This window comes from Thalassophryne amazonica, chromosome 11 (assembly GCF_902500255.1).
Source record: "Thalassophryne amazonica chromosome 11, fThaAma1.1, whole genome shotgun sequence".
NCBI lineage: Eukaryota > Metazoa > Chordata > Actinopteri > Batrachoidiformes > Batrachoididae > Thalassophryne > Thalassophryne amazonica.
Genome location: NC_047113.1, coordinates 41876054 through 41889330, shown reverse-complemented (window position 1 = coordinate 41889330; position 13277 = coordinate 41876054). Strand labels below are relative to the sequence as shown.

The following is a 13277-nucleotide window of genomic DNA, read 5'->3' as shown; positions in this document are numbered from 1 at the left end:
AAAAAACCTGACAGAAATTTGACTCACTGAGAACTAAAAAGCAGCTCACAAATGGTTCAAAAGCAGTATTATTTATGAACTTCATAAATAATGATCTTTACACAGTAAACAATCCCGTGTAAATAAACAATTGGAATAAAATGATCTGACACGTGGGAATAAAACATCTCCAGTTTTACCAAGAACCAAAAACGTAATGTTTTAAAAACATGTTGCTACGTATAATAGCATCCATCCAAAAATAAACACGTTCTCCATGTTTTGTCAAATTGGGTTCTAGCATTTCATATCATTTTGAAGAGAGGGGTGGGGGGGTGCTGGAGCCTATCCCAGCAGCCATAGGGTGTGAGGTCATTATATGAATATAGAGCCAAATTATAAGTCACCTCAAAGTGCTATACGTAAGGTCTAGACCTTACCCATCCCACGACAAGGACAATGCAAGAGTGGTAAGGGGAGGAAACAAACCTTTTTGTTGTCATTTTAATATTTTTCCTCATCTACACCAGCTGAGCTGTGCTGAGCATCTGCCCTATTCATTTTTTTTTTTTTTTTCTGGCTCTACAATTTTTGCAAAACCACCTCAAAATGCAAACTTTTCCAGACCAGACTACTTTCACCAAGTTTCCACAGTAATCAGATAATTTGTGTAACTGGCTATATGGCAATGTTTAACAAAAAATCCTTTCAGAATGTCCTGGTGGCATTTGTTGACAAGATAACTGACAAAAAAAAAATATGTGATAACCCAGAGTTTGATTTAAAATAATACATGTAGTGTTTCTGCCTCTTTTGGCAGATGAACGCAAACATTTAATATTTTAGTGATTAATTTAAATAATCCTACTTCCAAACATTACAAATGTAACATCCTTGGCAGATGTAGTAAGTGAATGACAGACAGCAGAGCATCACAGTACTCTGTAGCCAAGGTGTAAACAACTGCCTACCCACTGATAACAACAAGGTCATCTTCCCATTCACAACTGGAATAATGTATCTTCATCATAACTAAATTTGTGTTATAGTCCATGAGCCAGTCATCAATTTTGACCTAATCAGTGCCACTTAAGGTGACTAAACAACACTTACAATCCAGCCTCAGTGTACCATGGCCTACCCAAAAATGTATGCTAGTCATCCCAGGATGGTAGCTATAACCAGATGGGGGTCAATGAAGGGTTACACAGAGGTCAAAATTTGAAAATGCTCCAATCATGTTGAAAAATATACCACATTATTTGTATGATCATAACAATTCCAAAAAGGTATAGTTTGGACCAACTATGACTAAATGTTATGGAGTTATGAGATTAAACAGCAAAAATTGTAACAAAGGTCAGTTTGTATAGGGGTCAAAAGTTAAAGTGGCTTCAATTTCAGTTAAAAAAAAATGCAAATTATTGGTTGAAATAAAAGGATTAATAAATGGAATAGTTTTGAACGTGTTGAATGTGTTTTGTCTCCAAAGTAAAGGTCAAATAACGTTGACATCCTTTGGATTCTTTGACATATGACATATGTAACTAAACATGAGAAATGATGAAAACTATTTCTTTTTAAAACCCCATTAACTTGGGCAATAATTTGCATCACGTCTTATCAAAATTGGTGCAACTTTAACTTTTGACCCCTGTGCAAACTGACCTTTGTCACAATTTTTGCTTTTTTTACCCCATAACTCCACAGACGTCAGTCACATATAGTCTATACCTTTTTAGAATCATTATGACCAGGCAAATAATGTGGTGTATTTCTCAGTATGATTGGAGCATTTCTAAATTTTGACCTCTGTGTAATTCTTCATTGACCCCTACCTGGCTATAACTACCACCCTGAGATGGCATCATACATTTTTTTGTGTAGGCCATGGTACACTGTGACTGGATTATAATTGTCATTTAGTCTCCTTACGTTGTACCGAAAACCAGCTTGACCCATAAACTATTAGTCATCAAATAATGTTGCACTTCTCAAACACACGTGCCATCAGTAACAATGATGAACAAAGTCTCCACATACAGACTGCAACAACTGCTAACAGAACTGATATCAAAAGAAAAATCAATGTAGCCATTAAATAAAAACACATACACACACACACAAAATCACTGACACGGTTCAAAGGTTTCAAGACTTCTAGTACTGTGCTAAAGGTAGAGTGTGCTCTGCTAGAGTAGTTAGATTCTCTGAACCTCTTATTTAAAAAAAATAGCACTATTGAAACCACTGTTTGATACAATCCCTGCGTAGGCAGACAAAGCTCAGAGTGGGTAAAAGTGACAACTTCCTACAAACACTGAAGAGTACCCATGAAATGACTGTGCCTCTTACAGTGTGTGGGTACCTTTGTCGGCGCAGTCATTCAACAATCAGAATATCAGCTGAGTCAATGACACAAGGCCTCTGGATAGCTATGTTATCCACATAATATTAAAAGGATACTGTAAGCAGCATTGTGTACCTACATGTGTGTGATAAACAATATCTCAACAGCTCTTAAAACCAACACAGGCAAGTTTCAGCCCAATACATTAAAAAAGGGAAGATTCAGACCAGATCATGTGACAGCAAACCAATCAGCAGCAGGATGTACGAGAGATCTTGCGGTTGCCATGGAGATCAATGGTACTACTCAGCAAAGCATGGTCTATCTTGTCCTCAGCAACCAGAACCTCCCTGACAGCCGCCTCAAATGCGGCCGTGACATTTGTGTCATCCTTAGCGCTGGTCTCAAAGTAAGGGCAGCAGCCATTCTCTTCACACCACGCCCGCGCCTCATCCTCCCACACCTCCCTCTCCGCCATGTCTACCTTGTTACCTAGTACCACAAAAGGGAACCGCTCAGGATCCTTAACATCTGAGTAGTACATGAACTCCTTCTTCCAGCATCCTAGATTCTGGAAGCTCTGCAGGTCATTCACTGCGAACGTAAGCAGGCAGCAATCGGCGCCTCGGTAGAACGGTGTGCGCAGCGACTTGAAGCGCTCTTGGCCCGCTGTGTCCCAGATCTGAAGAGTAACCAGGCGCCCATCCACCTCCAGGTCCCGGTTGAGGAACTCCACGCCAATAGTGTGAAAGGACTGGGAGTCAAAACGGTCTGTGACATAGCGGTTCATCAGGGAGGATTTTCCCACTCCGCCATCTCCCAAGAGGATCACCTTCAGCAGCAGGCTTTTCCCACTCATTACGCTTACTTCCCTCCAATTCGGCCTCCTCGCTGGCTTATAGGTCTCCACACCAGGTGGAAGACCAGGGTTGATGGAACCTGCAAAAAGAGGAAGAAATTAAACACGATACTTACTGCATAGAAAACGGAAGCAAAATCACCACATTAACAGGAAATTAAGTATAATCACTTGTTAGAAAGCAGTCAACTCTCAAACTCAACGTCTGCAACTTTTCTTTGTTTTATTACCCATATCACATATAGTTACCTATGAACCAATATGCAGGGTGCACCATTAGTATTCCTTATTTTGCCAAGATTTGCAGTCAGCATACTTCCACATCCAGTTACATTATAAGTCATGTGGTCAGAAAGAGAGTGTTTACATGTACATACTTGGTATTCATTAGTTGCTGTGATTCAGCTGACAGAATTTGGCTGTTTCTCAGATTAGCAGATTTTTCTTCTGTGATAGTGGAGCAGATAACTGTAACAATTATTCAAGCTCCAAAATTGGCACACATACTCCTTAGACATTACTCTTTTGAAAGAAAGAAAGAAAAAAAAAAAAAACAACTGACCACTTGAATTTTCAATAGGCAGCCAGGTAGGGGCCAACTGAAGAATTACACAGGGGTCAAAATTAAAATATATTCCAATCATATTGAAAATTATGCCACATTATTTGTCTGATCACAGAGATTCCAAAAAGGTATATTTTGGACTATCTGTGACTGAATGTTATGGTGTTATGGGGTGAAAACAGCAAAAATGGTGACAAAGATCTAATTCAGTTTGTACAGGGGCCAAAAGTGAAAGTTGCTCCTTTAAATAAACAATATAATCACATAGACATCTGTGCTGCACCAGTGTCACCCACCCAATGGCCCCCAATAAAAATCAGTCCTCCTTGCCTTCACTGTGCATGCTTCATTTCAGAGCGTCAGCAGCAATTCATCAATTATCACCTCATTTCTGCTTGAAACTGCACTCCAGTCATCATCTATCTCAGCAACAGATATCTGAAGCTTTTGTACAACAATCATTTCCACATAAATTCAGCATTATTTCATAAAAAAGGCGGGGGAAGCGATCAGAGCGTGACAGCAGCTCGTCTGAGTCTGATTCTCTACACCCAAAGCGATCAAAGGGAATAATGCGATTATTAACCATCAGATGACAAAGTAAAACCTCGTAAATCATTCTAAAGTCAGTTTTAAGCAGAAACAAGGCAATAATCTGTGAATCGCCGCTGATGCTCCGAAATGACATGTGCAGTGAAGGCAGGGGGACCAATTTTTTTGTTGTGGGGGAGTTCGTTCTGCAACGCCAGTGTTCCTATACTCTATAATGTCTAAGGAGTATTTGTGCCAAATTTGGTGCTTGTTTCACCATTTGAAAGAATCCTCTCTGTAAATATTCTGTTATCTGCTGCACTATCAGGTTGCAAATTTAAGTTGACCAGAAACTCTCATTTGTGCTCAAAACCTTTTGATCACTTTGAGTTAAATGAAGATGGAACTGCTACTGGTGAACCAAAATCTTTTGGAACTGTGGATTAGGAGTGAAACAGAAAAATAGGTCTGTAACAGAGAACGTTTGCCATTGAACTCACTGCAATACTTTGCAATGTCACAAAAATAATCCAAGAATGAAGAAATCTATATAAAATTCACCAGTATGGGCATCTGGCATGGCTAGAAGGTAATGTGTTGCATTTTACATCTTGAAGTTGAAGCAAAAAATATTGCTACATTTACTGAACTGGACATTTTCACTGATTCCTTGAATTTAAAGATGGATGAACTATTCCTGTAATGCTGATTCTTAGTATGAAACTGGTTTTGTTGCAAAAAAAAAAAACAAACCTGAACAATTATTGTCAACACATTATGAGAACTGGGTGACTAGTTTCAAACTGAGGTAAATGACCGAGAAGTCAGTTCAGCCTGCTTACAAGCTGCAATCGGGACTTCTAGCTCTCCATTTGTATTTTATGCCTTTTTTGCGGATTATTAGTTCTTTGCCCCTTTTTTTTCCTGAGGGCCACAATGGAAATAAGTTTAACATTTTATTGTGTCATCCTTGGCAAGTTTATATACCGTTTTGTATGTTATGGTCATGTACTATTTCAAATCAAATCAAAATTTGGTGCTGACTGACCCTTTTTTTCGTCAAACAATTCAATTATCTGACAAAAGAAAAATAAAGTATTTTTTTTAAACATAAGATATGAGGGTGAGCACTTTACTTGGCTAAAAAGCTTACTATCAAACGTGGCAGGTAGTTAAAATCATGAATAAACTGTTTTAATAACGCTCTCACGAAAGACGCTTAGGTAGGGCTTCAAAACAGCTGACTAGAAACTGAAGCAAGTCTCGAACCTAAGGAAACTCAAGAAACAGTCAGTGAAACTGTCAGCGGATAAGAAAAAACAGCTAGCTAAAACCGGCTAGTGTAGCTGTCTGCTAACCGCTAGCCTCAGCGCACAACAGACTCAAAGCAACTAAAAGCAGCTCCATAAACGGCGAAAACCACAGCTGCAAGAGCAATACAATACATTCACAGATGTTAATCCGTGATTTAATAAAATGTGTTTACACTCACCCTGTTTCAAACAGTTACGTATTATGCTCACTAGCGCCTCTACAGCTGACATTTGTCATTATCCTGAGCGCCAAAACGAACAAACGGGTCCTAAAGCCCGACGTTTTCATCCACTTTCGTGATTGGAAACCATGTATGTCTGGAACAATGAAAAAGAGGAAATATGACTTAAATATGTACATCGGTTGCACATTCTGATCATGGTCCAACCAGCCACTAAACCAGCCGATTCTAATTAGTTCAACTCTTCAGCCAGGTAGATGTTTTAGGTGCACACGTAGAACCAATGGTTGGACTTTAACTCACCGAACCAGTTTCAGTAGGGGTAACTGCATTTTGTGGCAGCGACAAGTTGTCTCGCAACTTCCAGTGGCATCTGTATGTGCCGCGGCAGATGCCGCTGCCACAAAATGCACCTGCCTTCTCTCACCAGTTTTCCACCAGTTTTTTTAAGAGATACTTGTCTGTTTTATTGCATGCCCTTCTATTCCTACTGTTCTATGCTGCGATGTGACACTGAAATTTACCCATTGAGGGATGAAAAAAGGCTTTTCTTATCTTATCTTATCCACTTCTACTTCTCAGACATATGTCAAGATAAGTAAATGTCTCTACAACTTCAACACTTTCCTTGTGTTCAGACACACTTCTGACGGGTGAGTCCAGGAAGTCACCGAAAGCCTGGATCTTGGGTCTTGATCCAGGACAACTGCAAATTCAGGCACTCTGATTTCTCACTCAGCTTCTCAAGTGCTGCAATCAGAGCATCTGATATCCACATAGATTATATAGTATTGTCTATGAAGTCAAGGCCAGTAACCTTTCCTTGGTGACAAAGGCCTCGTAAGCCACTGTTTTCAACAACTATATGGAACATCAAGTCCATGCAAGTGTTAAACAGAGTAGAAGCTAGAACACATCCCTGGCAAACACCAAAATTTACTGGGAAAGGTCAGAGCCTTGGCCTCCAGTACAAAGAACACACTTCAGCATTGTCCCAGTCTCCGCATCTGTAAAATTGGTACCTACCTTGGCTTGGGAAGCAACCTGTGTCAGACTGGCGTTCTGTACACGGTCAGTCATAACCTCTCATCTGCTTCATGCAACAGAATCTGGACACGAGCACCGCCAGTAATTGTACATTGGACTTCATCGGACTTTTCATTCATTCATACATTATATAGTATTCTATATTATTCATGCGCAATTCTTAATGAAGTGCTATTTATTCTAGTATTTGTAGCAGAATAGCGAGATATATTGTTTTGGCAGCATAACCTTTTTTTAACAGATGCACTTTTATCTCTCTCTCCCACTCTCATTTGTGCTTTTGTGTGATTGACCTTTACATACTCCAGACGTGTAGGTGGCAGTGCGGAGCCGAGATTTGCTCGTATCGCAGCGAGAAGAAGAATCCAGCTGCGTTGCTGTGGTTGCAGTCTGGATCTCAGTGATTACAGCGTTTAACAACCTGATGTTTCAGAGGATTATTGCGCGTTTTAGTGTCTACAGAAAGTGAAGGAGACGCGTTTTCATGTGCTTTTTGTCGGGATAATGGTAGGAAACTATAATTTAATGTTTGTCGACGACCTGCTCTGAATACTGGAAAGAGTGAAGTTAAAGCTACGTGCTAATTTTAGCCTTATCACTAGTTTATGAATTTCTGTTTACACAAAAGAGAAACTAAGGTTTTGAATGTTTGTTTTAAATTCCCTGCACTTGTATGACATTTTTGGATGTGTTCTTTACAGATGGCAGGTAGGGGCAGACTGGTGTCCTGTCTCTGTTTGGGGCTTCTGGTTGTCCTGTGCTGGGTCTGGGTCTCCTTTGCCTCCTTTCCTGACACTCGACGCCCACTGGAACTTTTGGATCTAGTGGACCAAGCAGCTTTTCAGCCCCAGAGTGCTTTATCAGAGATGGAGTTTGCCTCTATCAGTTCATACCGTGGCCCAGGCAACAGAGACCACCGTAGCAACAAGGAACTGCCCATTCTCCTCTGGTGGAGTGCAGGACTGTTCCCACATTTCCCTGGCGATACCGAACGCATTGACTGTGCCACATCCTCCTGTCTGGTCACAAGTAACCGCAAGGTATCACATGCACTTAAGCTTACGTAATGCTCATTGCAGAAATGCTTGGAAAATTGCATGCACACATTAATCAAAATCTGTAACTTTCATCTTGATAGGTCCAGTTGTTTAAACGGACAGCATCCATCATCTTCTATGGGACAGACTTCCGGGCATATGAGGCACCGTTGCCCCGTCTTCGACACCAGACCTGGGCATTGTTCCATGAAGAATCGCCCATGAATAACTACCTTCTCTCACATGGACCAGGAATACGGCTGTTCAACTACACTGCCACATTTCGCAGAGACTCCGATTATCCTCTGACTCTGCAGTGGCTGCCATCTCTGAGTTATTTGCTGGAGCCTGTGTCCATGTCCCTGAAGGAGAAAAATCGCTTGAGGAGGGAGGGCCTAGCCCCTGTGCTCTACATGCAGTCTCACTGTGATGTACCTTCAGACAGAGACCGATATGTTCAGGAGCTGATGAAGTACATTGAGGTATGCTATGGACGAGTATTACTGTCAGCACTGTAGCTTCCATTTTAGCAAGACTATGTAAGTTGTATGTTTTGTATATTGACACTTTAAAATTGTAGCCAGTGAGAAACCGTAATTGAAAAATGAGACCAATTCTGTCGTTAATCAGGATTACTGTTACAGTGTGTTAAATTGAATAATTTTGTCTAACATGTCAGAAATTAGAAAAAAAAATCTTAAATTCCCAGCACTTAAGCCAGTGCCTTCCAATTTCTTGTGTAATTCTGAATGTAAATCTCAAATCTATGTAAAATTTTTTGAAGTGTGTTCCTACCACCTTCTTTTTCTGAGCAGACATCACACAGGTCTAAAATTTGCATGACAGCTGATGGGTTCCATTTGAACCTTATGGAATGAGGTTGGATGAGGACAGATGAGAGAATGTAAAGCATTACATTTAGTTTCTATGACCAAGTTGCATACTGTAGTGTTTTTGTGCCATAGACTGGACATGTATCCAGTTATCTAGCCACACATCATTCATCACCCAGAGCAGGCAAATTCATATCCCAGCCCTATAAGCAAGCTGAGGCTGTAATTGCTGCGAAAGGTGTATCAGCAAAGTATTGAGCAAAGGGTTGTAAATACTTATGTAATTCTTAGTTTTTATTTTTAATAAATTTTCAAAAAAAAAAAACTCATGTTGTCATTATGGAGTGTTGTGAGTAGAATTTTGAGGGGGAAAATGAATTTACCCCATTTTGGAATAAGGTATAACACATATATAACAAAATGTGGAAAAAGTGAAGTGCTGTGAATACTTTCTGGGTGCACTGTAGTTAAAAACCAAGTTACTTTTCCATTGATCTGGTGCATGAAAGTTTATGATCTGTGTTTTTTCTGTCATTCTAGTATATCTTATTCATTTAAATCAAGGTGCCATTTTCTGCTACACAGTTATGTCATCCAGTAGTAATATTCAATAAAGCATTTAATGTAAACAATTTTTTGGGGGTCTCCTCTGGTTAGAGGGGGCTTTTTTAAGCCTGTATGGAAGAGCAGTAATTTGTGATTCCTCCCCCTCCCCTTTTTACATTTTAATCCTTTGACTTCTGAATGAAAGCTGTTTTCAGACACATACACCAGGGTTAGGGTTAGAGTTTTTTGCCCAGAAAGAAGTGGGCAGCAGTACCATCCAGTGCCATGGTGCTGATACACCAATTTCAGGACACGCTTATTTGCTAGCTTTAAGTCTGATGTGGGGCTTTTTCTGTGTGGAATTTTCATGTCCTCTCTGAATCCAGGGACAAGTGGGTTGGTCATAAGTTCAATTCCCCAGTCAGTCAGGAAAATCACTTTGGTGCCATTGAGCATGGTCCTTGATCCCTCGGTTGCTCCCGATGTGCCGGCAGGTGTTGCCTGGCAGCACTGACATCCGTGCGTGAATGAGTGAATCATGTGTCATTTGAGTGCCTTGAGTGTCTCCATCAGTTGAACATTTAAATGCAGTCCATTACCACTAAGAGGTAAATGACAGACAAAAACATGAAACTTATTCCAATTCTCATTACTTCTATGCTTCCTTAATGGTATTTATTTATTTATTTCAGTCTCCACTCTCTCCCTTGCTCAGTGGAATATGAATTTAAAAGCCTCTCTAGCATGTTCTATAATCTTTTGAGAGACCACTTTTTAGACACACCCCTGATTGTCACTTTGAGCAGATGGAATCAGTTAATTAGTGAAATCACCTGGTGGAGTGGGTGGTTGCAAAGAAAACCTGCACCCTCTCAGCCCTTTCTGGAATGAGTTGAATATCCCTGTCCCAGTACGTCAGCAGTGTCTGAAATTCAAAGTTGCTAAAATCATCTCTTCCCTCCCTCATTGTCCTCTTGACCATGTCTACATTCCAAAATAAATTGAGTTTCATGTGATTAGACAATTCACTTTAATGGCTAGTTGAACAGGTGTACCTAATGAAGTGGCTAATGAGTGTCATTTGAGAGTTTATCTATTTTGCAGCATCTAAATGTTTTTTCTGAGGATGCATTTACTACCAAAGTCACACTTTGGTCACAAGTTAATTAAATTGAACTGCGATTTGTTCATCTGCACCAAAACCCTCAATTTGAGTCAGCCCAGCTTGCACTCACAGATAGTACTGCATGCTTCAATAAATCAGAATTACAGTATTAATATTTATGGATACAGCAGAGTAACTGCTATAAATTCAGATTTTAGCATTTAGGCTAATGGTTGAGCTGTTGCAGAGAGGGCATTTCAGAATTCCTCAGGCTTTATTTCAGTAGAATAAAGAAAACCTTAACATTCCTTCATTCTTCAGTGTGATGATGTTGTTCTTTCTATAGGTGGACTCCTATGGAAAGTGCTTGAACAACGAGCTTTACCTGAGCACTTGGAGGACACATCCACTGCTACTGGTGAAGAGCCTAGCTTCATGAGTTTTGTTGCACGCTACAAGTTCCACCTGGCGCTGGGAAAACGGCTTGTGTCCAGATTACATGACGGAAAAACTATGGCGGCCTCTCCACCAGGCTGTGTGCCAATCTATAGAGGATCCCCTGTGGTCAAAGACTGGATGCCCAACGGACACTCTGTGATCGTCATAGATGACTTCCCCTCCCCAAAAGCCCTCGGGGATTTTCTCAAATTTCTGGATGAGAATGATGAAGCCTATTCAAAATATTTAGCATTCAAGGATCCCAGCGGATCAGTAATGCTCATTTGCTGGAGGCGTTGGAAACTCGGGAGTGGGGTGTTAATGACATGAGTAAGCCCAACTATCTGAACGGATTTGAATGTTATGTGTGTGACCAGGAGAACGCGCGAGTAGCAGCCTCGAACAAGCCTTTAGGAAAGCGCCGAAAGAGAACCAACCACCTCAGCCTAAAGTGGCTAACAACTCCCACATGGGATGCCCTCTGCCCAGCCCGGGATATGGAGACATCCACAATTAGCCCAAGATGACGGGTATGCTCACCGTATTTAAAAGGCTTTTTACTTCAAAATTTGCCTCACAGCAGAGAGAAATCCCAGTCTGGTTTGTCTAATTAAAATATCCTTGGTGTCAAGCCTAAACTGTTTCTGTATCTGTCTGCAGGTGGTTGCAATATGGCCTCAGGATTACTGGCAGAGTCTGGACCAAGCGGAGGGGCTGGAGTCTCTGATAAGACACAACGAGTCGGACCCTTCACTGCTGTGGAAGCACATGCAGAACATTGCTGTGAGCAGAGCCAGAGGAAAACACTGACACAGGCTTTGAAACAAACAGCATCTGGAGCACATCCAGAATTGCAGAGGTGTCCCATGTTACATTATTTAAATGTGGAACGAAGCAGACATTGCCTCAGTTGCACCTGAGCCAAAATTGTTCTACCCCTGTGAGCAGTTTAATCACACTAAAAACCAATTCTGTCTTTGGACTTAACTGACATCATCCTTTTAAAATGAGATTTTTAAAAAAAAAAAACTGTTATATCTAAATATTTGAGTTGTTTTATCACTATAAACTCCATTGCTGCCCCTGACTTTGGGTTGCATTGTTGATATTTACTAAAATGCAACACAGGTGTTCTTGAAATGCACATTTCCTTTGGGAGGCAGAATTCCTTGGACTTGGCCAGAGCCAAAAGCTTCCTAAAACTGTGTGTAAGACCATTAAATCTCAGCAATGGGCCCCATAAGTTTCTTTGCAGTTAGCTAATAGTGATTAGTTCAAGTCACATAAAACAAAACATTTCAAATGACTGTGTAAAGAAATATTTGTTTCATCAATAGATGAAGAAAAATGTAAAATTATGCACAATTCTCCAGTGGGAAACAGCTGCTGTGTTTGCAGTAGTAGTTCTCAAGAACAGCTAATGAATCTCTGTGGCAATACTTTACAATGTTTTCCTCTTAGATGGTGCTACAATTATTATGTGCAATAATCCTTAAGTCCTACTTTTTCCTAAAGCAGAACATTACAGTGTTTTTATATCACTTTTGTAGCAGTACAGTATAAATGATTTTATTTTGCTAACAAAGCATAAAGATTGGACACAATTTTATATCAAGAATATCATAGCATTAAAATAACTTTCATTGCATGATAAACAAATTGCCATATTCTTACCCCACTTGTCAGTATTGTCTGTTCACATTTAAGTGTAGCACAAAATGCTGTAGACACCATATTCTTCATAGCATGCTGAAACAAATATCACAACAATGCTGGGGGGGGGGGGGGGGGGGGGGTAAATTTAACTAAATGTAAGAATCTGTATCAAGTAGTCACATTGTTTATACAGAACTCTTTGTTCCCCTTAAACCACATCATTCCAACTATAGTCCACACGTGTTAAAGGCCAACTTCTCAGTATTTTAGGTAAACTAACATGAAGGGAACACGGCGAAGTAGAAGAAGCTCGGTAATCAGTCGAGGGCTCTGGAGTAGCAGCTCTCACAGTGAACTTTGCCACGATGTATGAACATGCTGTCGAAAAGCTCTCCCATAGGCTTATAACACACGGCACACTGAAATGGCAAGAGAGAGCCATTAGGAAATGCAGTTATGTGAAACAAGGTGAGCATTTCCTGTCTGCACTTGATTTGAACTAGTGTGTTATTGAAGTAATGTGGTAAAATATGTATGTAGCCTATAAAACAGAAGTTACAATATGAATGAAAACGAATCCATTCGTGCAATCACAATATTTTTAAAAACTCTAAAGGTATTGGACAACAAAACAAAACACTTTCAAATAGTGAAATAAAATAAATAAATACAAAAACATAAAATGAACACACAGGATTGGTACCAATTATTGAATTTATAGGAAACCTTTACTTTCACAACCAGTTTGTCTCAGACAAGTCAGACAATAGGTTCCAAGGTCACTGAATATGTTTTGGACTTCATTTATATTAATCATTAAGAAATATAAATCTGCC

General features: G+C 40.1%; 3 protein-coding genes across 7 annotated transcripts in view; 1 reads left to right on the top strand and 2 right to left on the bottom strand.

The window, feature by feature from the left end:
• Window positions 1–2208: 2208 nt before the first annotated feature.
• rab9b (RAB9B, member RAS oncogene family) lies at window positions 2209–5848 on the bottom strand. The gene is made up of 2 exons (XM_034182014.1): window positions 5777–5848; window positions 2209–3268 (listed from the first exon to the last, which is right to left on the bottom strand). The coding sequence occupies exons 1-2, from the start codon at window positions 5826–5828 to the stop codon at window positions 2580–2582; spliced, it is 741 nt and encodes a 246-aa protein (XP_034037905.1). The 5' UTR covers window positions 5829–5848; the 3' UTR covers window positions 2209–2579.
• A 1377-nt stretch (window positions 5849–7225) lies between these two features.
• fut11 (fucosyltransferase 11 (alpha (1,3) fucosyltransferase)) lies at window positions 7226–12573 on the top strand. The gene is given in 9 exon segments (XM_034181347.1): window positions 7226–7866; window positions 7965–8345; window positions 10694–10724; window positions 10727–10821; window positions 10823–10874; window positions 10877–11047; window positions 11050–11183; window positions 11186–11326; window positions 11446–12573. Coding segments are annotated over 9 exon segments (1509 nt in total). The 5' UTR covers window positions 7226–7512; the 3' UTR covers window positions 11596–12573.
• A 36-nt stretch (window positions 12574–12609) lies between these two features.
• The window catches only part of znf185 (zinc finger protein 185 with LIM domain), a 29596-nt gene continuing 28928 nt past the window's right edge, over window positions 12610–13277 (bottom strand). For all 5 annotated transcript variants that reach the window (XM_034181340.1, XM_034181339.1, XM_034181342.1 and 2 more), the window contains one exon: window positions 12610–12860. The gene's annotated coding sequence lies outside the window, so the exon portion shown is untranslated. The remainder of the gene's footprint in view (window positions 12861–13277) is intronic.

Excerpts from the sequence above, each read along its gene's own strand:
- rab9b (XM_034182014.1), bottom strand. The coding sequence starts at position 5,828 with ATGTCAGCTGTAGAGGCGCTAGTGAGCATAATACGTAACTGTTTGAAA. Across the intron at positions 3,269-5,776 it reads ACGTAACTGTTTGAAACAGG|GTTCCATCAACCCTGGTCTT; the intron begins GTGAGTGTAAAC and ends CTCTTTTTGCAG.